This window comes from Mustela nivalis (assembly GCF_964662115.1).
Source record: "Mustela nivalis genome assembly, chromosome: 5".
Taxonomy (NCBI): domain Eukaryota; kingdom Metazoa; phylum Chordata; class Mammalia; order Carnivora; family Mustelidae; genus Mustela; species Mustela nivalis.
Genome location: NC_139024.1, coordinates 62,654,301 through 62,682,141, shown reverse-complemented (window position 1 = coordinate 62,682,141; position 27,841 = coordinate 62,654,301). Strand labels below are relative to the sequence as shown.

Below are 27,841 nucleotides of genomic sequence, written 5' to 3'. Positions count from 1 at the left end.
CTAGATGTGACCCAGGCTCTCTTCATTAAACCTGGATTTTTCCCTACTGGAAAGCAAGAACAAGAGGCTTCTGGAGTTTAGGCCTTAGTCTACTTTTTGACCATGGTAATGGTTCTTTTGACATTTGCTTTATAATTATTTTTACATTGTACAATGTTTTAGGTATTTGTGTTCTATGTCATAGTTTTTAAAAAGTGACAAAGAAGAAAAATAATCCATGTTTAGCACAGGTGGGCAAAGCAGATGTTCATCTTAAGTGTGTCAACGGCAGTGAGCAGATGGACCATTCCAGGAGAGAGAGCTCTTGGTCAACATCCACAAGCCCACACCTCCAAAAGCATCCCCCAAACAGTCCCGTGAGAAGTGCCACAGGACCCCCAAGAAGAGCATCAATGGCCAAAACCACAGGAACCACGTGCCCAAGGCAGCCAGATATGATAGCCAAGCCACCTCATCAAATCCAGAGAGAATCCCATAATCTTTCCCAGAACAGACCTATCTGTCTAAGCCAAAAGCCAATGAGAAAGCTTCCTGACATAAAAGGTAGATGCAGAGAGCCTTAGATAAAGCCTATTAGGTCACAACCTGTCAGAGGAACCCCACTGAAACTACCTGGAAACCTTGTCCTAACTTTGAGAGAGGTGTACCCTTCCCCAGCATCGAACATGTTGGGAAGCATACACGCATGCACAAAAAAAAAAACAAAAAAACCACAAAAAACCGGTTGGTATAAACCATTTCTTCACACTGTAAATCCTCAATTCCTATAATAAATATAACCCACTGACTGAATTAACACAGGCCAGATCCGCCATTCTTCCCTGTGCTCACACTTCTAATTCTAGAGCCGGGCTGACCTGCTAAAATGTATTTCTTCAGGAAGGATAGAGTGACTAGGGAACATTTTCGATACAACAACAGATGCTCTGTGAACTAATTATGGCAGGAGTGGACGTGGACACAGTAACTAAACTGTCTGTTAAACATACTGTGAGAAACTGTGTTTCTCTCTCTCTCCCAGGTTAGGCTTTTGGGGGATGGAGCCTGGAAAATAACATGTCTTTATTTCAGCCTTCGACATGCTCCTAACTATTGAATGTAGAACTAAAGCTCTAAAAGAAATAAAATCTGAACACTTCATTCAGCCTAACCTAACCAACCCCATCCCTCAACCCGCCTTTTCCCATTTAATGTGGCCCTTTGACTAATGCTAAAAATTATCCACATAGATATTTAGGTAAAGGTTACCTATCATCCCATCTAATTCAGATGAAGTTCATGAATGGTTCAAACAACCATGGAGATTAAAAGGGCAGAATTCTTCTGGAAATACAGTTAAAAGATAAGTGAATTCTTTAAAAAAAATTTTTTAAGATTTTATTTATTTATTTGACAGAGAGATCACAAGCAGGCAGAGAGGCAGGCAGAATGCTGAGCAGAAAGCCCAATGTGGGGCTCGATCCCAGGACCCTGAGACCATGACCTGAGCCAAAGGCAGAGTCTTTAACCCACTGAGCCACCCAGGTGCCCCAATAAATGAATTCTTAATAGACAATGGGATCCGTCTTCAGAAATTAACTACTCACTGTCAGCCAGATATCCTGTTGAGCCAAATATCAAAGTAATATTTTTAAATCTAGGTCCATGTTTGTAAGGTCATTAGCAAATCACCAAAATCAAATCATTTGGTCTAAGAGCATGGTCACCAAATTCTACCAAATTCTCCAGAGACTAGCCAACAACAGATACAAACCTGAGTTAATTTGGACCTATTTGGACCAGCACTGAGTACATTTGCACACAGAAGACACCTGCTCTGGGTATTCCATATGCCACAAGATGCCTACCTCCTCCTCGGTAGCGGGATGAGAGAGTGGGCAGATGGTGGTGGTGGTGGTGGGGGTGTTTCCCAATGCTTTTCTTTTCCAGCCGACTGAGCTCTCTGCCCGCACACTGCACATCATACACATCTCCACTACATCACTGTCTATTTACTTCAATCTTGACACAAAGTAGCAAGTTCAGCTCTGTAAAGGACCCATGAACTTTTCCTAGTTCATTTAAAAACTCTGGGCATAGCCCCCCATCCCCCAAAGAAAACAAACTCAAGCAAACAAACAACAAAAAACTCCTGGTATAGTACGGAATTGATGCTCAAATGCTTATTAAACTGAGTCTATTATCTGTCTTTATGTGCCAACTCAGTTTTTTCATAAAAACTTTTTTTTCATAAAAACATTTTTAAGTAAACCCATGCCTTCCTCACTCTACCAATTTAAGCACTTCTGCGTTACTTTAATAAGCAAATATTTACAACACTTAGTTATTAATTTAACTAGTACTCATTGCATCACTTCCCTCCACATTTTATGATCCTCCAGAGGACAGCTGAGCTCTCCTAAACCTGGCAGAACTTAACATGATGGCATTTGATGATTACAAAAAAGGACCAACCTATTCAGCATCAATGAACAGCTTTCCTTCCTGAAAATTATGGATAAGGTCACAGTAAGAAGAGAAGGAGCAAAACAGATCACTCATAGTGAATCATTAGCTACCTTTCTATATCTTTAAGCAAAGAACATTGAGGACAAATTAACTTAAACTGATATCTTTATATAATCTCATGTCTTCATAGTGCCATACATTCAGGGACCAGATTTTTTCTTTTTAATCTTCATTGATACTGACGCCATTAATGCTCCGCACTTGTGTTTATTAACTCAGGTTGTGAACATGGTGTAGGGAAAGTTTGGGATGTAAAGTTTTGTGCATGTGATTAAAAGTAAATAAATGAAGAGGAAACCACTCAGGTGCTCTTTCACATTTCATCTTCCTCAATCACTGCTTTAAAAAGTTATTATTTATCTAAAAATCTCTTCAGGAGTATTTAAATCCAGACTTTAAAAGTTGAGCTCCAAGAATTTTCCAAAGTTATTAACTTTATTAATAGCAAATCCCTTTGATGAGGCATTTTAGGACATGAGAGCAGATGCTAAAGCATTGACCTTTTAAAAAAATTCAAGTGTAGGCAAAACTAGTGGTGATGATATTTCACATGAAGCTACTGAATAATCAAAAGGAAAATAAAATCAGAAAAATCTATATACAGATGGTCAATTTTCTCAGGAAAGAAAAGAGAAGCTCTGATCTGATACTTGCAAATACATGAAAGAGGCCATGAAGCACAATTTCCCGGAGAGCGATCAAAAAACAGCCAGGCCTGAATCCTCAAACTTACACATACCTTCCTGTAAGCGTTCTCTACAAGCCAGACCATGCAGAGCTCTGTTGTTCCTAGCTCAGAGAGAAATGTTAACAATGGCACTGCCTCTGGGGTTTGTCCTGGGAACTGTGCCATTTAATATTTTTATTAATTATTTGGGGGGAAGAAGGTGAACTATAAGGAGAGATGCTCTTGGTCGAAATGTACTGAAAATAAATCGTAGGGAAGGGATATAGAAAAAATTTTGGCTGGATTTAGGTATATCATGAAGGCAACAAAGGTTGAAGTACAATACCAAGGCCATACAGAAGAGGCCAACTAATGGAATTCTTTCCATTTAAGTTTTCGGTCACTAAATACACAGGTTAGGCAGGCTACATAAAAAGGGGGACCCAATAATCTCAGCTCTGGACAGTCCAAAGCCAAGACCACAGGATATGAGACACTGTAAGATATTGTAAGATACATAAGATACTATAAGATACATACTGCTTTTCTAAGCATTAGAAAAATATCAAGGAAGAAAAAATAAGGCTATCATCTAAAATGTTTACAATGAGTTCTGTTCAGAATACCGTATCTATTGTGAGTCTGGTAATAGCTATTCCTTCTTTCTGGAAGCAGAAATTTTCGGCTTTCTCTAACTCCTAAAAGAACAATTTGGGGCACATTTCTTAAGAATTTTTCACACTGATTTGTACTATAGAAGTACATACAAATTCCTTGAGACCCAAGCCCCTGCCTTTATAGCCTGCACTTCTACCAGAATGAAAAGAGTTCTAACAAATGGATGTTAAAAGCAATATAATGTAGCAGTTAAGAATATGGGCTCTGTAGCCTTGGACTGTCCAAGTTTAAATCCTTGTTCTGCCATTAACTAACTTAGAGATCTTAGCAAGTTTCTGATCTGTGTGTCTCTGTTTTACCACCTGTAAAATCTGCATAATAATAAACAGGATTATTCTGGAGATTAAATGATATAGTAAGAGTAATGGGTTTAGAACTGAATCTGGCATGTAGACAAGTATTTAGTAAGTATCAGTTGAGGTCCTCATGCTGGGTTTTCCTTGAATCAATAACAGATTTCTGGGGTACCTGGATGGCTCAGTGGGTTAAGCCTCTACCTTCAGCTCAGGGTTCTGGGGCCAAGCCCCACACTGGGCACTTGCTCAGCAGGGAGCCTGCTTCCCCCTCTCTGCCTGCCTCTCTGTCTACTTGTGATCTCTATCATGTAAATAAATAAAATCTTTAAAAAAAAAAAGATTTTTTCTAGATTCAAGTTTTTCACAATTAGGTAAGATGCAGAACACCCAGTTAAATTTCAATTTCAGATAAATAACAAAACAACAAATAGTTTTTAAGCTTTTTGTTTTGTTTTGTTTTTAAGTGATGTCCACACCCGATGTGGGGCTCAAACTCAAGACCCTGAGATTAAGAGTCACGTGATCGTCTGACTGAGCCAGCCAGGTGCCCCAACAACAAGCATTTTTTAAATAAACAATGTCCCAAATATTGCCTGGGAGGAGAAAACTGGTAGAGGCAGCAGCATCTGGTAGAACAAGAACCTTAGTTTGCTGTTTTAAGGAAAAAGTCTCTGAATCTTAACAGACATTCCTTCCTCTTTTAAAGAACAACTTCTTTACCACTTTTAAGAGAAGCCCTCCTTCCCACACAGTTACACTTCTTCTTCTTTTTTTTTTTTTTAAGATTTTATTTATTTACTTGAGAGAGAGACAGTGAGAGAGAGCATGAACGAGGAGAAGGTCAGAGAGAGAGGCAGACTCCCCATGGAGCTAAGAGCCTGATGCGGGACTCGATCCAGGGACTCCAGGATCATGACCTGAGCCTAAGGCAGTCGTCCAACCAACTGAGCCACCCAGGCGTCCCACAGTTACACTTCTTAACATCCATAGTAATTGGAAGAAAAATGAAGCTTTTAAACTAGATATAGGAGGAGACTCTTCCTATGTATTTCCTACTGCCCGCAGGGCACTCTGCCCATCTGCTGACAGAACCAATGCTTAAGAGGACAGCAGTTGGGTTCTGCCCAAGTCCTGATGAACAAACCACTTTGAACTCAAAGTCTATATATAGGTCCCCTTCCCATCCAACCTGAACTAAACAGAACAAACCATTAGAAAGTATTAGCTTTAACAAATTTGCCTTGAATACCTACAATGGTTTAAAAAAGGCAGGGGCAAATTCCCCATGTCATCAGGGGTTTATTTGGATTACATTAGTACTGGTGGTTTGAACATGCTAAAGAGAGTTTCCAAGCAGGGGTGGGCTCTGTGAGGATAGATTTGCATGTCTGTAAACTGGCAGGTTTCTACAGAGACCAGAACCTATTAGGCATGTATTAGGCTAGAAGTATTTATGATCTCATCTAAAAAAACCAGCATACCATGTGTTCATTATAAATAGATCTTCTTTTAAAAAGAACGATCACATTTGTGCTTTCAATTCTAATGGCCAGTACTCTAAGAACAGCAAGCTGGAGGGAGGCAATCTTACCCCTCAATACTGATTTGAGGTTGAGCTTGGCTTGGCGGTGCAGGTCCTCTACACACGGTGGTCTTGTGGTGGGAAGGAACACATTCTCCTGCTGGTGCCATGGAGCAGTGTAGTGGACTGTCCATCGACTCTCCTCATCAAGGTTGGAAACCGCTGGAGAAAGAAAGGCAGCATGAATTCTGGTGTCCAAGTAAGTGTCAGTGGCTCCAAATATTTTCCATCAAGATGGGTTCTTGGTGCCTAACATATCCAAGGGGTAAGGGCCCAAAATGGGGAAATGGGACAAATTCTGCGTAAGGTTTAACTAGGCTCTAGGGGTCTTCACAGTGTTTTGTCTCTTGAAGCAAAAAGCTGAAACTGCCCATTATTCCCCACAATATTTTGATAGAATTACTTCTTCAGTTACTTGCTTCCCAGCATTTTAGGCCCTCCCCTGACTCCAAAGTCAGAAAACAATTAAGAAAACTGATAGAGACCTCTAATTCCGACTTAACTCTGCCACAATGAGTATTTATTACCCAACTGTACACTGCCTTTGTAACAGTAAATGTTAGATTGCCAAGACAGAAACAAATTTCCTACCAAGAGGCGCAGACCAAATGTTTCCTCTCTAAAGCATTACTTTAAAACATCATTGTAATAAACTCAACTTTTTTAAAAAATTAAGCATAAACATTCAGTGAAATATATTTAAATAGCATGTCTAATAGAAGTAGAAATCAATTTGTGCTACAAACTTTGTTTCCTGCTTTCATGGAATACTTTTTTCCCCAAAGAATGTTGTTATATTAAAAAAAAATTTTTTTTTAAATTCCAATGCAATTGACCCTTCCCACCATAACCCAGTTCAATTGAGTTTTCCCAGTAGAAAAGAGTACATCAGAGGGGTAACAACAGGTAACCATGAGAGTATCCTAAATCTTCTAAATAATTTTCCTTGATCCCCCTAGGGCTTGGGATCTCCGTGTCTACTTTGTTTTTGTTCCTGAAACACAGAGTTGGGGATACCAGTGGAGCCCACCATGAAGCTACAGCACCAAATACATGCATCAACAGTTTTTAACCCTTTCTACATATCTGCTGCTGTAAGTCAGATGTAGGGAAAGACTAGGCAATTTTAGAGGAAAACCATGTGCTGAAGCATTTCCTGGGGGTGACAAATAAAACCAGCAGATCCTAGAATTGTGAGCCAGGGGCTAGTCTTTCCTGACTCTGAAGTAGGCTACAGAGCACACACTGAGCATACAAATTTGTACAACACAATATGTCCCTGGAAACAAGACCATAAACAGATTCTCAAAATAAAATGAATAAGCATGCATCAACTATTGAACCTTTCTATTCTAATGTATTTCAAATTCACTTAGAGTACCCAACAGCACAGCATTAGAGCTGTTACAAAGACCAAGTGAACTAATATATGTAAAGCATGATTGTGGCAGGAGTGAAATTCATCTACAGTAACAGAGACCCTGACTTTAGACCTGTACCGCTAAAGGGGAACTTGGCATTTCTTTGCACTCCTGGGAACCTGAGTCACAGGTTAGCACTCCCCCATAACCCATTAACCCATCAACCCATCTTTTCTACAGCTACTAAATTCTGTAAGCCTCATTTCTCAAATCATCCCACCTTCCCCATAAATTGCTAAATGGGAAAATAAACATTGCGAACTCGACATCAAACTAAAATAAAAACAGAAACGTCTGTGTGCTTTCTGCTTTCTGCTGTTTGACAAAAGCACGTAAATTAGGCACCTGGTAGTTCACGTAACCTCTTGTTGAAAAACTGTTCTGCGTGCTGCATGTAATTACCAATCTTAATACATAAAATCCACAAAGACCAATGTGGCCCTTATTTACGGGCCTGAGAATCTCGCGTTAGAGGGAACTCACTCTATGTCCTCCAAACGGCAGCCACAGTTAATTGCAATGTTTCCTGCTGATGTGCATTTATTTGGAAGACTCAACTACCACACACTTCATAGTTGAAAACTATTGAAAAGTGCAACTTCCTATTTGCCAATTACAAATCAAATCCAAGTAGTGATACTTGCGTCTGTGCAATCCTGCCACTGGCCCCACTGTAGTACAGCTACCAACTGGCTCCCATGAAAGAACAGTTGTCTCTTCTCAGAGCATCTCACTCTTGCCAGGGCAGATTTTAATCAGTCCATCCAAAGACAGCCTCCCACAGAGGGAGCTGCAGAAAATGGGCCGAGAGCGCTGTTCTTTGTTGCTTCCTCCAAGGTCTCTTTTACCAATGCTCATACCCAACCACATTAATCTAGTTTAAAATCACTGGCCCAAAAGCTCAACTGAACTAAGCCAACAGCTATGTAAAAACAAAACCATGTATTTGTAATATTTACACTCTGCGGAGAAAGGAGAAGCACCTAGATCAAAGATATGTAAACCAAGGGTCAGTACACAATGAAGCCATGCCACAAACGCTGTGTACTGTACAGTGACTGATCAGTCTAGACAGTTTGTCCCAGAGCTCTGAAATACGTTAACAGAGAGTTCCGGGGAATTTTAAAGGATCATCCCCATCAACAATACATGATAGATCACACACAGCCTCCCTGCATAGTAAGCCGAAGAATTAAAAAAACATGTATCAAGGCAGACATAAGGTAAATACAAGGCTCCCTCCACCCCATTTTGTTCAAAGGGCTTCTTTTGAGAAGCACCGAAGTGAATTCACCTAAAATTCCAAACATAAATAAATAAGACATGCTAAAATCACATAATTCTGCCTTAGAGTTATAAAAGTCAGAGGTATTTGAACTTAGTAGAAAATGGAGTTTAACCTGTGCTAATTAATGTTTTCACATTCCAATTCCATCACTCAAGAAGATGAAATAGTACAAAACACACACACACACACACACACACACACGCACGCACACAAACATGGGGGGGCGGGGAGGAGAAATTACTTACTTTTTTTCTTAAAAAGTTTAATTAAAGACTTGATCTTTGCATTAATGAAGGCCACCATTTCCAGGATGAGTACATAGGGCTTAGAAATCTAAATCACATTAAAAGCTCAGCCCATCAGGCAGGTGGTAAGCTGTATCCCTCTGTTCCAGATTCTAACTTTTTTCCTCCAGTCTCAAATCTTTAGACATCTGCTGGGGGCTGATGTAATGTTGAGGCTGAGTTTATTGTCAGGCAGTTACAAGCCATTAACAGTCCTTGAACCTGAAAAGCTCCCACTGAAACCTAATCTTTAACGCTGAGAGCTGCAGTGACAAAGTATACAGAAAGAAAGAGAAAGCCAATCACAGTTCTTATTTGCATGATAGCCACATCAGCCTTTCTGCCTCGGTGCTCATTTATTCACTTTCTCTTCAACAGATCCAAAGTTTCTTCTCTCTGGAATCCGTGAAAACAGTGCAGATCTTCCTCTATGCAAGTCAAGGTGAAGCAAATGTATTCCCCATTTTCACTAGGCTACTAGGAACATCCAGATCTGTTTGCTGGACCCCAAAAGTCTTACAGCAAGTCTGTTCTGATTCTTTGACTCTCCAGTTAATTCAGGCGTTTGAACTGATTTGGGGGTGGGGGTGCAGAGCCAAACCATTGTTTCCCTGACCACGCCCCCACGTTCTGCCTCCCACACCAAAGGAACGTTTACAAGCAGTAAAACTTTTACAACAGAATTTCCACAGAGCTCTAAGTGATGACTTGGTTGCATTTTCATGCAAATTAGTACCTCCGGTCTTCTCACCCAGTTTTTTATTTGTTTGTTTGTTTTGGATTGGTTTGGTTTTTGCCTGTGACTGAACATCAGCATTACAATTGTACCCTAATGATTTAAATCTGTATTTTAAATTTAACTATCATCTAAGCACCTGGTTTAAAAAAATTCCACACTCCAGCCTCCTCCCCTCCCCTGCCCCTACCCAAGAGGGAGAACAGTAATTCCAAACAAACATTATTTAGGTTTCTCTTGAACTTGAATATACGGTACTGGGTTCCGGTTCTTTTGTCCCTTTGCAATTAACCTCCAAGAACTGGGGGAGCAAAGTGAAAGGGAAGCTTCAGAAATAATAATACTCGGGCTGGCACTAGGAAAATAACTTCCGGGGTGAAGGGACTGGAACAAAAAAGAAAAGAATACAGACTGGAGAATACTAGGAAAACAGATGAAGGGAAAGAATGATGCTCACACCTCCGCCCAGTTCCACTTCGCGGCAGAACAGCTCTGGAGACATGTTAGACAACCTCTGGTTTCACAGCTTAGGGCCAGACTTATAAATGAATGGAAAAATGTAATAATCCACTAATTCAAAACATTTCGTTTATAACAAAAGCCCTTAGTCAAAGAAGAAAATTTATATAAGGGGCTCCCTCTAGGGAAAGCTCTGGAATGATTCCTCCTCAAATGCTCCCCCCCCCTTAATCTTCTTTTTTGAACAACAGCAAAAGCAAAGCAAAACACACACACACACACACACACACACACACGATCATCTCACCATCCACATTATCGGATTTCCAATTTGTGTTCTTTCATCCTGTACATAGTTTTACTTAAAAGTAATTACATGGCCAGATGGCAAACAAGAAATGACTCAAATGAGAAATGCCTCCAAAGTTAAAATTATATAGCTGCCTTAAATTAGCAAGCGAAATTCCCCCTAGGAAAACAGATTTATAAGCAAGAGTGACCTCGCTCTGCTTCAAGAGCCGCGTCTCAGCCTCACTGCGCGAGAGACAAGTAGTAGCCGGCAAGCTTCTAGACAAAAGCTCTCCGATTCACCACCCCCAAGGTTCGGAGGTTCATTGTCACTCAACAAACGCGGGGTTGGAAACAGCCTGCAGCTTTTCATGTCTACAACGGCGGCATCCACACATTCAGCCCAAAGGTAAATACTGAGAACATTCTCGTACCATGCACCTCCGGGACATCCAGGACATCCCTGCCCTCAAGGGGCTTGTATGATTTCACAGTAAATGACAACTGTATGGCGTGTTAGAAGGTGGTAAGTGAATGGACAGAGGAAAAGGCTGAGAAGAATAAAAGAGACGGTAGGGCTAGGGAAGCTGGCCAGGCGGCAGTGTTAAATAGGAGTCAGGACAGACCTCATTGAAAAGATGAGATGTTAGTACAAACCTTAAGGAAGAGATGGAAATAAAACAAAAATCTACAGTGAATCTACTGGTTCTCATTTAAACAGGGGATATGATCACTGGGTAGTGGGGAAGGGGTAGGGGGTGGAGAGGATCAGTGGGGGAGGGAGGGAAGAACCTTCTAGTCCACTAGGAAGTAGGAAGTCAGAGGTGTGCTCTAAGCAAATGAACTGCAGTAGGAGTCACGCGGGGAGGAATTTCCTTCCTCACTTGGTATTAAGTCTGATAGCTAGTGGCCGTAGCTGCGTCCAGATGACAGCACTACTTGGTTGCACACCAGTCAGTGGTAAGGCTGGGAGTCGGGAGCAGGCTTCCACGCTGGCCTCCAGGCCACACTGTCCTCTAGGCATCGTTCCGTGCTGGCCCCCCACCCCAGTCCAGATCTTCAGATACTAGCCAAATAAATTAGGGTATTTACCACATCATGACACATCAGGTTACATTTTGAAAGAGCTTATTACTTATAAAGATTTCCCCAATAATTTCATCATCTCTTACTTTATAGCCTGCATATCAGCATGAGAACAGGCTTATAATTTGCACTCTCTCCATGTCATAGTTTATTTAAGAGCCAGGTTTTTAATGGAAGTGTCTAGTATTTTTTTAATAGCTCCATTTATACATTCAACAGAAAATAAATAAATCCATGGTACCATGGTACCTCCTCTTCCAACTTTAACTCTATAAATAGCAGGAGGAAAAAAGTTTAAATATCCCAGGCATGGGGAAAATGTTTTTTTAGAGATTTTATTTATTCATTTGAGAGAGAGAGAGAGAGACAGAAGGAGCACAAGCAAGGCAGAGGAGAGGGAGAAGCAGACTCCCTCCTGAGCTGGGAGCCCCACTGTGGGGTTCCATCCCATGACCTAGAGATCATGACCTGAGCTGAAGACAGATGCTTAACCATCTGACCCTGGTGCCCAGGGGCCCTAACATGGTAAATTTGACATTATAGGGAAGGTTGGAGTGAAGAGCCCAATACTGGTGCCATCCCACCAAGTATACTAGTCACTTACTACAGGAGGAAGCTTTCTATACCTTGGTCTTCTCATCTGTAAAATGGAGAAAATAAAAGTATTTATGTGGCAAGGTTATTATGAGAATTTAAGGAGTTATTATTGATAAAGTCCTTAGAACAGTATCTGATACGTGGTAAGCATATATATTTGTCACATAGATGAGTATAATCTTAAGACATAGCTAAGCAGTCCTCAGCTCAAGAAGGGTCAGTCATGCTTTCAAAGAAGGGGAATCAACTTCACAGAATTTAGTCTGTTTACTTGTCTCAGAGTTAAACTATCACCTCCATGAAAGATTGCTCTAAAACTATCACTATAGTGATACTATACTATACTATCTATACTATACTATAGTATAGACACTACACACTATCTTTTCTAATGCCTAAAATTTTATTCACTCACAAAAAATTCCCAGTGGTCTCCAGTGCACCTCTAACTAGTCCCAATGGTCTTCTATCTCCTCTTCTAATTATCTGTAATTACATACCACAAATGACCCAGTTCTTGAGCTTTTCATCAACACTGGGTAGAAATAACACTAGCTCCTTTCCTACATCTCACTGTTCCTTCTCTGGGTTCTTACAAACTCTTTTTTTTTTTTTTTTTAAAGATTTTATTTATTTATTTGACAGAGAGAGAGAGAGCGAGAGAGAGAGAGAGAGAGAGAGAGATCACAAGTAGGCAAAGAGGCAGAGGGAAGCAGGCTCCTGCTGAGCAGAGAGCCCAATGCAGGGCTCAATCCCAGGACCCTTAGATCATGACCTAAGCCGAAGGCAGCCACTTAACCCACTGAGCCACCCAGGTGCCCCTAGTTCTAACAAACTCTTAACAAGCTTCAAAGGGCTTGTCCTTAAACATTTGTCAGGCGCTGTCTACTTACTCCCTCTTGAAACCTTGATGCTTTTACTGGAGAAAGGGCCCGAGTCAGCAAATTAAGGCCCTTTGGCCAAAACTAGCTGATGCCTTTTTAAATAGTTGAAAAAAATTAAAAGATAATATTTCATGATGTAAAAATTCTATGAAATTTCAATTGTGGTGTCCAACAATGAAGTTGTAACAGAACACCACTACCCCATGAGTTTATCTACTGTCTATGGCTGCTCTCGGGCTGTGTTCAACACAGACCGTATGGCCTGTAAAACTGAAGCTATTTTCTATCTGGACCTTTAGGGGAAAAGGCGGATAATCCATAGACTATGCTACTGCCTTTAAAGACTCTGCTCAATCTTCCTCTCACACGATTGTCTTTCATTTGTATGTCTTCCAGATGCATATAGCTAACTTCTACTTAAATTTCACATTATCTCACGCTGGACAGCTAATTTAAGCTAACCTGCTTCCCCCCCCCAAACCCTAACTGGTTATCAAGAACTTCCTCGTTTCTATAAGGACGAGTGTAGTCAATTTTTCAATGAACCAGACGGGTCGATTTCATCTTCAGTCAAAAATGAGAAAACGGAGATCTAGAAGCCAAGGCGACATAGGAGCGAAGGGGAGTCTCTGGGTGTCCTGCTTTCTCTTTCATTAGCACATATTAAAAGCCGGGAAAAGATATCTTTAGTGAGTATATTCAAGTCAATGTGCCTTACAAAAATCCTTATTAGACACATAAATAATAAAAATATTTGAGAATCGCTGTTCTTTAAAAATACTGCCAAATGTTATACAGAAAAATATGCTCCTCATCACTTCAACCATCCTGGTGGCTTATCTTCCTTGAGAATTCTATTACCACTACTATTGCCTAAATATTTGCATCCTTATAACGTTCCAACATTTCTGCTTAGTTTTTCAGTGAAATGAAATCTTATTTCTGACCACCATTTAAAATTTTTCTCCTAGGAATCATCTGATTATTTCTACAGTGATCGGATTACTTTCCAGGAGTAGGTATACACATACTAGCAAAGAGTTATAGAAATATTTTGCAAAGTAATACATAGTCTAAAGATTTTACCTGTAACTATGCACTTTCAGAACTTTTCAGAAGTTTTACATAGAGAACTTATTAACTGACCCCCGTTCCACAACAGACATCCGGGTTAAAAGTAAATCAAACTTGGTTCCTGACCCTAGGAAGGTCAAAGTCCAATGGAGCAACACACCCAAAGAGATAAGAATAATAAAGTAGTGAGCAAGCACAGGGAGAGATAAGACTATGATGTTAATGAAAAAGATGTTAAAGGGCACCCAGCCCATTTGGAGTACAAGTGGAAGAGGGAACTCTCAGATAAAACAGTCACGGTCACAGGGAGGTTCCAGATAAACCTGGGGGGCGGTGGGGGGGGCGATGTGGAAAGGTGGCAAGGGAGGTGGAGAGAGGCAGGGCCAGACCCCGAAGGAACTTTCTTCCCATAAGGGGGTGGGTTTACTTTGGTGGGCCAGGGAGTCACTGATAGAGTTGAAAAGGGAAAGCTATAAGGCCAGTATCATGTTTCAAAGAGATCACTAGTACCAGATGAGCAGTGGGTGTGAATGTACCCGACCAGGGGCGGCAAGAGAAGCTGGGTGCTGGTGGAGCAATGTGTGCCCGAGGTGACGAGGCCCAAATCAGGGCTCATTCGGGGCCATTTTTCTACAACTACCTTGGTCTTACCAGTCTGTCTTTAAGTCTGTAACTTCAGAAACCATTATACACTTAAGGTATAAAAATTTAAAATTAAGCCCTGGCTGTTTAATAAATGACTCTCTTAACACCCACATCTTCGTCTAAAGTACAGCCTTAAAATACAACCTCATTACTTTCACTAAGGACAAAAGGTATGTTTAAACCTAGGAGTTTCTTAAGAGCAGTGCTAAGTCTCCCAGCACTCACAGAAAAGGCTTCTATTCTAGCCCCCTTGAATTCTTCTCCCACGGCCCCATCTCCCCTTAGACAAAAGTTCAGGCCCTCTTCTGTGCATTGTGAGTTTGTGGCATTAAAACTCTTTATGTTGAATACAAAAAACTTTCACAAACGTTGTTAAACAGTACTTACTAAAGAGGAACATTTTCAAATACCGCCCACAAGAGTTACATGCAGGTGTGATGCCATGTAGTATATACATTTTGAATCACACAAAATTTGAATCCTTGATCAACTGAAAATGGAATAAATAATTAGTAAAGCTCATGGTGGTTTTTGAAGTTGGAAGGGAGGTAAGGGAAAGAAAAATGAGATATAATGGCGTTCAGATCAGTGGAATATACCAAAAGATAATTTTAAGTTCCTTTCAAGGGAAGTTTACCTCTTTAAAACATGAGAGTTCTTAGCCCAACCTTATCTATAAATAGGACTTTTACTGACTGTTGATTCGTTTTAGGCTACTTTTAAAAATAAAGCTTAACATCTGAAATAAAAGATTGTACATGACTATGTTAATTTAGGTATCCTCGTTATCTTTACACATGGTTAGAATACTTGAAATACAATTTTTAAATCCACAGACACACCCAAGCATTCTTGTACTGACCCGGAACACTGGAAAACATCACAGCAGAAAGCATCCAATACAAGGCCCCTTGGCCTATAAAATAAAGTGTACAATAAATAGTAAGAGGTGGGCGCCTGGGTGGCTCAGTGGGTTAAGCCTCTGCCTTCGGCTCAGGTCATGATCTCAGGGTCCTGGGATCGAGACCCGCATTGGGCTCTCTGCTCAGCAGGGAGCCTGCTTCCTCCTCTCTCTCTGCCTCCTTGTGATCTCTGTCAAATAAATAAATAAAATCTTTTTAAAAAAATAGTAAGAGGGTTTTTTTTTTAAAGATTTTATTTATTTATTTGACAGAGAGAGATCACAAGTAGATGGAGAGGCAGGCAAAAGGGGGAGGGGGGGGGGAAGCAGGCTCCCTGCTGAGCAGAGAGCTGGATGCGGGGCTCGATCCTAGGACCCTGAGATGCGGGGCTCGATCCTAGGACCCTGAGATCATAACCCGAGCATCGCAGTGGCTTAACCCACTGAGCCACCCAGGTGCCCCTAATAGTAAGAGATTTTAGAAAATATTTAGGAATGCCTGGGTGGCTCAGCCAGTTAAGCAACTGCCTTCAGCTCAGGTCATGATCTCAAGGTCCCGGAACTGAACCCCACATCGGCTCCCTGCTCTGCAGGGAGTCTGCTTCTCCCTCTGTCTGCTGTTCCTCTGCCTGTACTCTTTCTTTCTGTCAAATAAATAAATAAAATCTTTAAAAAAAGAGAAATATTTAAAAATTAACAACATAATCTACTTAAACATTCACAGCAATGCTTTAGTAATAAACTTATAGATAGCTTAGTCCTATCCTCCCGTTTATTATTTTTATTTTTTTAAAACATTTTATTTATTTGAGAGAGAGAGCATGAAAGGGGCGAGGAGCGAGGGAGAAGCCGGCTCCCTGATGAGCAGAGGGCCCGATGCGGGACTCGATCCTGGGACTCCAGAATCATGACCTGAGCCGAAGGCAGTTGCTCAACCAACTGAGCCACCCAGGTGCCCCCTCCCATCTATTAAGAAACAAAGTCTTGGGGCACCTGGGTGGCTCACTGGTTAAAGCCTCTGCCTTGGGCTCAGGTCATGATCCCAGGGTCCTGGGATGGAGCCCCGCATCAGGCTCTCTGCTCAGCAAGGAGTCTGCCTCCTCCTCTCTCTCTCTCTCTCTGCCTGCCTCTCTGCCTACTTGGGATCTATCTGTCAAATAAATAAATAAATAAAAATCTAAAAAAAAAAAACTTTAAAGAAACAAAGTCTTCCCACAACTCTAACTTCTGGAGGCACGAATTGTGCTTCTTGTTTCTATAAACACTTTTCACACTGAGGGCAATTACGTAGGTCTGTAATTTTTATCTATCAAAATAACAATTATTAAGTTGCAAAGCAAATTATACAGAATAATTCATAATAATCAATAAATGTGTAAATAAAAGAGTAACTTTAAAAAATAGGGCTGTCAGATAAAATATAGAATCCCAAGACATAAAATTGAATTTCAGGGAGATAAAATTTCACAATAAAAGGACTTTAAAAAAAATTTACAGTTGACACAATTGTAATTTATGATATTAAAAAAACAGCTGTAGGAATATAGCACAGAGATAAAAAATATACTTTATATTTTTCAAGACAAACTGAATTGACTACAAGTTCTGGCTGTTAGGTATTTATTTGATTAGAAACAACCCAAAAAGGTGAGTTGATTATATGTGACTAAAGGATCTGCCTCTTATTTTTTCACATCAGGCATTTTTCTCCAAATTTCTACTAATCCTCTCTCAACAGTCTAAGACCTTATGCATTCAAAACTTCTTTGATTCACTTGTCAGTTTTAGGTTCCATTACTGCAGAGCTGTCATATAAGAGGAATATTGGAACAACTGCACAGTGAAAGGACCAGCCTGCCATCCCTGTAATCCAGCAGATGCTAATAGGACAAGTAATAGGACAAGTAAGTGGCCCCTGATGTGGCGAAAATACCAAGGAGAAGCATCACCTACGGTAAAATCAGGTTAAACACTGCTGACTAAATCGTTCCAGTTTACAGGGAATACAAGAGCTAGAGGAAAAAATGAAAACCATCAAACTAAAAGTGTAACATTTTGCTGGCCTCTCTGGTAAGTCAAATAATAATAATAACAATAACAAAACAATAATAGTTATAATAAGGAATATGCCAAATTAAAGGAGATTTGAGGGCCATCACAATGAGGTCCATATCCTGGATAGGATACTAGTTTTAGATAAACCAGATTAAAAAGAAAGGCCGTTTAGAGACAAGTGGGGAAATTTCAGTTATATCCCAGGTGTGATTTTGATCTTGTGCTTTCTATGGTTGCTTAAGGAGGTTAAACACACACACACACACACTTGCAAGGTAATGTTGTAGAAATACTTTCCCGGAATGAAAACACGTGTCTGATGATAGACACTCATGAAGAACTATATTAATTGTCCCTTGAGTTATGTTATTTCACAAAGGCATGTTAAAAATCCCCAGTGTTCTAGAACTTCAGTGGTACAATGATCTTTTTTTCCTTCTGCTTCTGAATTAATCTTTAATGATGAATCATATGGCATATTGAAAACAAGACCGATGGAAATCTCTCCATCAATATGGAGTGGCTGGTGTAGAAAGGGAAACCTCAGTGAAGGGAGGTGCTTGGTGTAAAGGGAAACCTTAGGAGACGATAATGTATCAGTTCTTTAGAAGGAACCTGATCTGGCATCCACTTGACCAGTTAATTCTGATGCTAGAAAATACCCTTTACTCTGCATGTGTTGAAGCTCAAGGCTTCTGCTGTGGATCCTAGTTAATAATTTAGTCTAAAACCATTGCTACCATCTGCTCAGCCAATTTTAAAATGTCTGCGATCACTGTGACTAGTCAAGCCACAATATTCATGTGACAAATGCTGAACAAATGAAAGGCGAGGCAGACAGAACCCCAATCAAAAGTCCAAAACACAAAGGGAGTCCTGCTGACACGGCATGTGAAACTCAGACCTCCCTTCCAGGGCTGGAAGGGAGCAATGTCTAATGCAGGGCACAGGACCATCTGGAGATTGGAGATACAGGGCACGATGGTGGAGAGCTCTGCGAAGGGAATGGGCCGTGAGGCTGGAAGTCCCTGGGAGCACGGATATGGCAAGGGCAAGTTGAAAAAGGATTTCCTATTTTCCTAGACAGAGCTGAACACCTTCCCAAAGAGCATCCCATCCACTCCTTTTCATTTTACAAACTAAGCGACCTGCAGCGCATCACATAGCTATCCAACACCCACACTAACCCTCCATCTTGGGCTCCTACGATGCCTCTGCCTTCAATGGGAAGAGCTGGTGGGGCAGGGCTGCAAATGTCCACATTCATTTCTGCTTCTATGCTGCTGCACTTGTCAGTCTTCCACCTGAAATGCTCAAGGCCTGACGTAGCCTGACGTGGCATGCCCCTGTTTGTTTTTCAAATTTCACTTCAAATATTAACCTTACATGGTATTCCTTGACAGAGCTTTAGTAACTCTTTATTTCAAAAATATAGGCCATTTTGCTTCAAGGAGAACTTCCTCAAAAGGGAAATACGTCTGTCTCACAGAAAGAGAACGAATAATTTCATTAACTGTAAGCCTCTTAGGCTTGTACCAATTATTCATGAAATGTTGTATAGCTCTAATCTGTCTACCCACATTAGTACTGATTCATCTAATTCATTCTACTCAGCCTACATGAGGAATATAAAGGCTCATTCAGGAGAGAAATAATGTATATAAGTAGAGCTACATATCAATTAGTTCAATTCTCAACTAAACTCACTTCACCTTTCCTAATTCAATCACTCAAAACACAGAATGCGTATTAGAGGTCTATCACATCTTAGAGACTAATTTTCTTTGCTATTTAAATTTACCATAATTATATCCTTTTATAATAAAAATAACTTAAAGGGAAATGAACTTTAAATTTGAAAAGAAAAAAAAATCAATTTCAACTTTTTAAAATCTTCAGGGAAGAAAGAAAAAAAAAACCTCATTGTAGAATGAAAAGCCGAAGTATAGTGTGATGATAAGAGATCTAACTTAAGAGTCATGTGACTAGCTAAAGTGCTTTATACTCTGGGTTCTCTTGTACTTTTTAAAATTGAACAAAGGGGGACATCCTAATGAACACTCCATTGGGGGATGGCTGATGAAATAAAGCAGAAGGTCGCCCCCTGCAGGGGGACTGGTAGCCAGTGAAACATTTACACAGGAAAATGATCCTGGCTACTTACTGTCTCTTGACAGAAGAGCTTGGAAGAAATGCCTCTGATTTAACAGGTCTCAAAAGAATGTTCCCATCTCCCTCCAATGAAGGAAGACCCACACTCCATAATCTCTGTGAATTTTCATAAACTGCCTAGCATCTGCAACCAAGCATGGATTAAGGAAGCATCCGTGAATGATGTGAAACATCTCTGAATCTATCAGGGACAGCTACATTTAACCGGAAAACAGTGAAGAAAAAAGAGGTCCACCTCACTTTACAACCAAAACATACACTCTTGCCAAACAGATATCCAAACGAGAGTGTTTCCATGTAGCGAGACAAGGATTCTGAAGCCAGATTGTCCATGAAAGAAAAATACTTTCTTTAAAATGACAGAAGGAAAAGCGTATTTCTCATTGCTTAAATTTGTTACAATTAATGATCAGTATGTATAAAGATTTAGAGAAAAGAATCATTTGGACTCCTTCTTTTCTTTTCTTTTTTTTTTTTTAAAGATTTTATTTATTTATTTGACAGAGAGAAATCACAAGTACACTGAGAGGCAGGCAGAGAGAGAGCGAGAAGGAAGCAGGCTCCCTGCTGAGCAGAGAGCCCGATGCGGGACTCGATCCCAGGACCCTGAGATCATGACCTAAGCCGAAGGCAGCGGCCTAACCCACTGAGCCACCCAGGCGCCCCTGGACTCCTTATTTTCTAAGCAGTGGAACCATCTCACGAACTGTTCCGTTTTTCTTTCCTCTACTTCCTGTGACTGCTTATACGGTTTCACATATGGTTAAGATGAGCGCTACAATTAATAAACTGGTGTGACCAACTGCTTTTGTCAAGAGGCCAGCTGGTCCACATGCAAAATGATAATCAGACAAATTAAGATAGACGGCTCTGGCTTGCTGAGGAACTGACAGCAACATTAAATATCTAACTGTATTTGGTTTTCTAACAATGGTAAAGGCTGACCTAGGCAAGGACAACATTTATCTCATTAGGGTTGGTTAAAAAAAAAAAATTACAATGTCCTCAACTACTGGATAGACAGCAGCAGAATTCTTCAAACGGAGAAAGCCTAGCTCAGTATGACGCAGAGGGCTAAGAAGGATCCGTAATTATGCTGGAGGTGTCACAGCGGGAGCAAAGGAAGGTCAGCCAGGCATAAAATGATATTCAGAATAATTCTAGGAAGTACAGAACTTTCATTAAAGTCAAGCAAAGCATTTTTTGACACGAATAAACCTTCCTCTAAGCTCAATGTTTCATGTTATTTCACTGGTTTTTCTTGTCAGTTGCGAGAGATAAGGATAATTTTAATGAGCAATCAACAAATGAGAGCGAGAGACAAGACATCGGTTATTACAGGGGGACATGTATTCAGTGTCTCTAAATTCTAGTAACCTACTGTTTCTAAAGCCAGGAGTTCCCAGGGCAGGTTTCTGTCCCCACACGGCGGAAGTGCACCCCACCCCCAGGACCTGATGGCGGTACAATTAGGGCACAGCTGGACGGAAGGGAGGCGTGTTGATTGCAGAGCCCACATAATTAGCCCCACACAGAATCTGAGAAAAATCAAATGGTAATCAAAACAAGAATGCTGATGCTAGGTAATGGCTGGCCACTGACTTTGTTAAAACGATATACTTAGCTCCTCCCCCTCAGTATCAGCAGGGCTGGAAACAGCAGAAAAAAAATCATGGAATTCTTCGCATCATAGCAGATACAATCAAAATAGGAAGGATTGAGATTAGCAGTTTTTCTCATGCATTCTAACGGTAGCTTCAACATGCAGTCAAAAGTAGCAAGCTTGGAACCATAAAGACAGGTACAGAGAGTTTGTAGTTCTGTACACTGTTTACCTACCTCAATTTATTTTCATTTATTTATTTATTGCTTTTTTTTCACTAAGAAAAAAAGGCAGAAGGGAGTAGAAAGCGCTATAAAAATCTGACTGATAATAAAGACATGAAATGTTTTCCTGAACCAGAGTAAAAAGAAAAGTAAGATACCTAGGTAGAAAATAATGCAGGGAGGTTCTTACAATGCCAAATAATTTCCCCCAAACCTCTAACACATTGTACAGCAGCTCTCAGAAGACTTAGCTCAACCCATTTTTATCCCCTTATCTGAAACACCCATCTCTTTGTGCATAGCAGTCCATATAAATCATTACGTGATAAAACATGTTTAAACGGGGCTGCCACAATCAATTTTCATTAGTGAACCATATTTAAAACCAAGTAAACATTTCAGCTCTCAAAGGCAGTCCTAAAGCACCCGCACTGTTCTCTGCTTGTCTCGATGTCCATGCACAACGGGATGAAATGGAGTTATTTTACTGTAACTGCTTTCTGAAGAGAGATACTCACTAACTGTACCCCACTGGATAGGGGAATCAGCCACAGACTCTAGAGGCTAGATCACATTCGTTATCAAAATAAAGCCCAGAGCATCTACCCCGGAGCATCTACCAAGGGCTTGTGCCTGCAGGGCATCCCACATTGAAATAGGATAAAATTCACTTGGTCACACAGGAACCTCCATCCTCCTCTTGTCAATACAATCACACCTAACCATCAACAATGATAACACTATACTCTGAACTTTCTAGCTTCACTTACATTGTGTTTAAAGCCACCACTCTCCCTTGCCCCCACCCCCAAACAGCCTCTTCTTTCTGCAGCTGCTGAATGCCACAAATAGCTTCTTGTATAATTTGACTTAGAATGCACCCCAAACTAGACATGTTGAATGGCAACGTGAATGCTTCATTCAGAGAGAAATAAAATGTGTAGCATGCCCTAAAAACAACACAGTGGTAAAGGGGACCATTTGGGAGTCTGGGGGCAGAGGGCTGCTTTCAGCAGTAGCCTGCAAATTCCTCTCAGGTCGATGCAAATGGCAAGAGAAGGGTTTCAGGAGATTCCCACACTGATCAAAGGAGGACTAGCTAATTCCACTGGGTTCCCCTAAAGTTGCCTCCATTCTCCACATACATTTATCTTTCTTCCTACTCTCTAATAAAATGTACTTATTCTAAATCTATTCATGCTCTAGCATGAATGATCCATTCTTAGGTTAATTTTTGAAACGGTTTGACTTAATGTTTTGTGTATTCCACACGTGGCAAGACCCCCCCCCCCCCACCGATGATAATTTTGTAAGGCCAGAGCCAAATCCAAGTATTTGTTTTGCCAAGTCAGCTACTCCCCAATTTGAGGCAACATAACAACACATAACATTCCTGGGAACATTCAGAAAAATGGGATAATCATCCATCTTCATGAATCAGTGAAGGAGGGAAAGGGCTGGTTGAATTTAAAAGCACCTGTCCTTCAATGCCACAAAAGTCTAACCTCAGTGAAAACTACCCCTAGGAAATGGCTGGCAAATAATGAAATAAAAATTCCCACACATGGAGCGCCTGGGTGGCTCAGTGGGTTAAAGCCTCTGCCTTCGGCTCAGGTCATGATCCCAGGGTCCTGGGATGGAGCCCCGCATCAGGCTCTCTGCTCAGCAAGGAGCCTGCTTCCCCCCATCCCCCGCCTGCCTCTCTGCCTACTTGTGATCTCTGTCTGTCAAATAAATAAAATCTTAAAAAAAAAAAAAATTCCCACATGGATGATGACTATTTTCACTTCACAAATGTAAATTGCTTTTTGAAAAGCTTCCCTGTGTGTCTAAATTGGAATTTATTTTCCTGAATACCAAGTATATTGGCAACCAAAGGATTATTGGAGCTGTATGACAGGGAGAAGTAAAGAGTTAAAGGAAAAACTCTTTTGTTGCTAGGGAAAAAATGGGAGCCAGAAGGACCAGTGAATTACCTTTAACCCACTCTCTTCCCATCATCCTCTGGGTCTCAGATTAACTGACAATCTCTTCAGGAAAGCAAAACCTTCCTGACCCTCTGACTCCACTGACACTGCCTATTATTCACTCTCATCAAGACCCATACTTTCCTTACAGCACTACTTCCTATTTTGGTATAGTTCTTTGTTTGGTGACTCTATCTCCAACAAGACACATGATCTGGACCACAGAACAGAGGCCATGGCTCTCTGGATCCACAAGGCCTAGGTGCTGAGCGCCAGTTCTGAAACACAGTAGGCATGCAATTATTATTTTATTAAAGGAATAAATTACAGGAGGAAAAGTTTAAACAAAATGAGCGCCGGAGAATTTAGCTTTATTCTGTGGTATTCAAAAATAACTAATGGGGCGCCTGGGTGGCTCAGTGGATTAAGCTGCTGCTTTCAGCTCAGGTCATGATCTCGGGGTCCTGGGATCGAGCCCCGCATTGGGCTCTCTGCTCAGTGGGGAGCCTGCTTCCTCCTCTCTCTGCCTGACTCTCTGCCTACTTGTGATCTCTCTCTGTCAAATAAATAAATAAAATCTTTAAAAAAAAAGAAAAAAAAGAGCTAATGTTAAAGCATCACAGTATTGGTAGACAGCTTTTAGTTAGACACGAAAGTACTTTTCAAAAAGTCATTTCATTCATTTTCAGCCTGGACTTCTTCATTAAGGACACTACACACCAAGCACAACACTAGGCACTGAAGACCCAAAGATGAAGACAACGTTCTCTTCCAAACTCCTGCTTGACCATTTTGCCTCCCATGCCTTCTCTCCAGAAGAGGCATTATCTGCTTCTTTGTGGCTTATCCCTCCATAATTGAACCTTATCTCCCTGAGGACAGGGACTGGGCTTTCGTTGGCTTTGGAGATATTAGTAAGTCTGCTGACTGAAGAGCAAAATGAGTGAATAAACAACCTATTCCTTGTCTGTTAGGAACTCCATTGGATGGAAGACTGATGAAATCAAATGTTAATAAGACACATTTTTAAATAGAGGGTGCCCTCTAATGGGAACTAGAAGGAAACAGTATCAGAGGAAATGACAGCAGGTGATGTGTGATGCATGAATAAGAATCTGCTAGATGGAGAAGGATATGAAACACATTCCAACTAAACCAAAGAGCAAGAGTAAAGGCACAGTGAAGAGAGCGAGTCATCTGTGTTGGGAATACTGAGTTACATGTATAATGGATGGCGTACATTGCCTTCAAAGCCCCAGACCACCTTGCAGGGTGCACTGCCTGTGAATATCTAGAAGCTGAAAACGGCATTTGCCCATCTCCCTTACCACCTGGTTTGCAAAGCCGGTACACCTGGTGGATCTCACCGAGGACCTGAGCCCACACTCTTGCTGCTTCGGCTATTTCTGCTGGTAAGTCTGGTTGCTGAAGCATCTCAGTAGGACCAATAATTAAGTCTCAGTGTTCAAGCCCTGAGGTAGGGCTTGAACCAAGGGAGCCCTTGGTAAGCCAGTTCTGAAATGGCGTCTTGGGAGTCATTCCTGGGAGCTCAGCTTGGACTTGTTTCCCCAGGCTTTTCCAATGATTGTGTAAGTACCACAAACCCTGTGTTAGATTCCCTTCTTACACTGGTGTCTGCAGTTGGACCTGCCTGAGACAATCTGCTGGCCCACTGGGATGACCAAGTGGGGTTCACAAGGGTGGCAGTGGGAGATATAGCTGGAAAAGAAAGTCAGGAGCAGTTGTGAGGAACCTTGCCTATCAAGTCAAAGAGGTTAGACCTCAGTCAGTTATGGGCAAAAATCAAGGGTTTTTATACAAGACAGAAGAAGACAAGAATTGTAGACACAACGGAAAAGTGAACTGAAAAGTTAGGCAAATTCTATAAATCCAAGGTGAGCTAATGTTGATGAAAAAAGGAATGGGGGTAAATAATCTGTCTTCCTTATGTTCAAAATTGACTCCATGCCTAACCTTTGGTTGTGTCCTAGCACTTCCTGACTCCCTGAAATGCTTTACCTATTCCAACTGGAACACCAACAGTCCAGGGATAGGATGTGGCCACCCACTGCCTTGGGTTAGCCTCTAGCCTTACCAGTTTCTCTTTTGATTTCATGATGTCGGGCAATTCTGAGTGAATACTGTGGTTCCTGATTATTTTTTACTTAGACAAACATAAATGCATAAATGATATGGTCATGATCAAAGACCATAATTGAAAAATAACATATTCTCTGTATTTATTTTTAAATGCTGACTTTCCCCCAATCTTAGTTATAAACAGCTGAAGTATTTGCATAAATTTTGATAAAGAACGCCCAACAACATCTAACCACTATACTATCAGTATTTAGGGAAAGAATATCAGGTAATGGAAACAAGACAGACAATGCCTTGTCAGGTGGCTATGAAGACAATGTCAGAACACTGAGGTGGAAACAAAAGAGTCTACTCATTATATTAAGGAAAAAGGATTTATTAAGAGATATTAAGGATCTTTCAGAATCTCCAGGAGGGCCAGAGGTTAAGTTGACATGCCACATGGCTAAGACGGTCACAGTGAAACACTGCTGTTGCTGCCACCTGTTGTTATCACTGATCACATGCAAGTCTGGATGCTAAGTGTCCACAGAAGTCAATGTCAGAGGAGCACTAGGCTGGTAGTGCAGCTAGGCATACAAGTAGATCCAAAGACCCTATATACCTACACACTGCAACCAAATTCAGTACTGCTTGATAGTGCCTTGGTCACATACCTGCACTCTAGCTGCAAGGGAGTCTGAGAATAAAGGCATTTGCTTAGCTACCCTGATAGGAAAAAGAGTCAGGCCAGGAAGGTGTGAGCTGGGAGTTGGGCGAGCCAATGACAGAAACTGCTGCAGGATTTCTACCCAAGTTATTATTTTTTAAAAATATTTTATTTATTTATTTGACAGAGAGAGAGACCCAGCAAGAGAGGGAACACAAGCAGGGGGAGTGGGAGACAGAGAAGCAAGATTCCTGCTGAGCAGAGAGACGGATGCAGGGCTCAATCCCAGGATCCTGGGATCATGACCTGAGCCGAAGGCAGATGCCCAACTGACTGAGCAACCCAGGCGCCTCTAGCCAGGTTCTTCAGGAAGAAAAATCGCTAATACAGTCCAAAATCAATTTGGATTTGTAGTCGCTTATATCAGTTTTGATTCAAATTCAGAAAAATGTTTATTTACAACCAGAATTCCCTGAATCAAAAGCTGAGACGGAGACTTCTTTCACTCAGATTGTGTTGGTAGTCCCAAGAACTCAACAAGTAGTATTCAACACTGTCACTTGTTGAGTAGAAAAACTCAACACAGTCCAGGATTGGTTTCTTCCTGTGGGCTCCCTTTCATGAGAACTTTAAAAAAAAAAAAAAAAAATCCTAGTTTTTTTTTTTATTTGTTTGTTTGCTTGTTTTTAAGACCTGTTTGGGGCACCTGGGTGGCTCAGTAGGTTGAGCCACCACCTTTGGCTCAGGTCATGGTTTCGGGATCCTAGGATGGAGACCAGCATCAGGTTCTCTGCTCGGCAGGGAGCCTGCCTCTCTGCCTGCCACTCTGCCTGCTTGTGATCTCTCTCATTCTGTCAAGTAAATAAATAAAATCTTAAAAAAAAAAAAAAAAAAAAGCCCTGTTCAAATTCATGTCATGCAAGAAAAATAATGGCGAGACGGGTGAGTGTGGTAAGATTCACAACAATGCTTTTTAGGCAACTAGAATACTCCATGGGCTGTTGAAATCTGACTTTACAAATTAAAAGAGCAAACCTGGGCGCCTGGGTGGCTCAGTTGGTTGGGCAACTGCCTTCGGCTCAGGTCACAATCCTGTAGTCCCGAGATGGGTCCCGCCTCCGGTTCCTTGCTCAGCAGGGAATCTGTTTCTCCCTTTGACCTCTCCCCTTTCATGCTTGCTCGTTCTCATTCTCTCTCTCTCTCTCTCTCTCTCTCTCAAATAAATAAATAAATAAATATTTAAAAGAGCAAATTCAATTAAATCACTTTTCCACCTACCTTATGTACTTAAAATTGGGAAAAAAAAATAATAGAAGTTTGGCCTTCATTCTCTATGTATGAGTTCTTATGGAAAAGACCATACATAATCTAAGCAATGACATAGTAACTTCAATATGTACACTTCTAAAATGCCACTGAAGAAACTGAATTAAAAAAAAAATTTAAAAATAAGTAAAAATTCAAATACACTGTAAAAAAATGAAGAAGTAAAATTAAAAACAAAATGCCGCTGAAGAATAAAGCGCTCTACAGGTAAGCACCTGTTGAGAAAATATAACTTTTCTGGGCAGAACTGTACAAATAAACCTTTTCTGAATGAGGCAGAATAAAAATGCTTTACCATGTATTTAGTAATATCTTCAATAGCATTTTTTTCACAGTATAATCTGTGGTACT

The 27,841-nt window shown here is 40.9% G+C and overlaps 1 protein-coding gene across 11 annotated transcripts in view; it reads right to left on the bottom strand.

Annotated features, from left to right (window-relative positions):
- NHSL1 (NHS like 1) overlaps positions 1-27,841 on the bottom strand; it is a 300,569-nt gene that overhangs the window by 59,460 nt on the left and 213,268 nt on the right. For 9 of the 11 annotated variants that reach the window (XM_082731058.1, XM_082731057.1, XM_082731060.1 and 6 more), the window contains exon 2: positions 5,741-5,893. Coding sequence is in view for 9 of the 11 variants with exons in the window: in XM_082731057.1 (XP_082587183.1) it covers positions 5,741-5,893 (153 nt within the window). In the remaining 2 variants the exon portion in view is untranslated. Of the gene's footprint in view, positions 1-5,740; positions 5,894-8,685; positions 8,963-15,355; positions 15,406-27,841 lie in introns of those variants that run through there. The other 2 variants (XM_082731064.1, XM_082731063.1) reach the window with 2 other exon arrangements.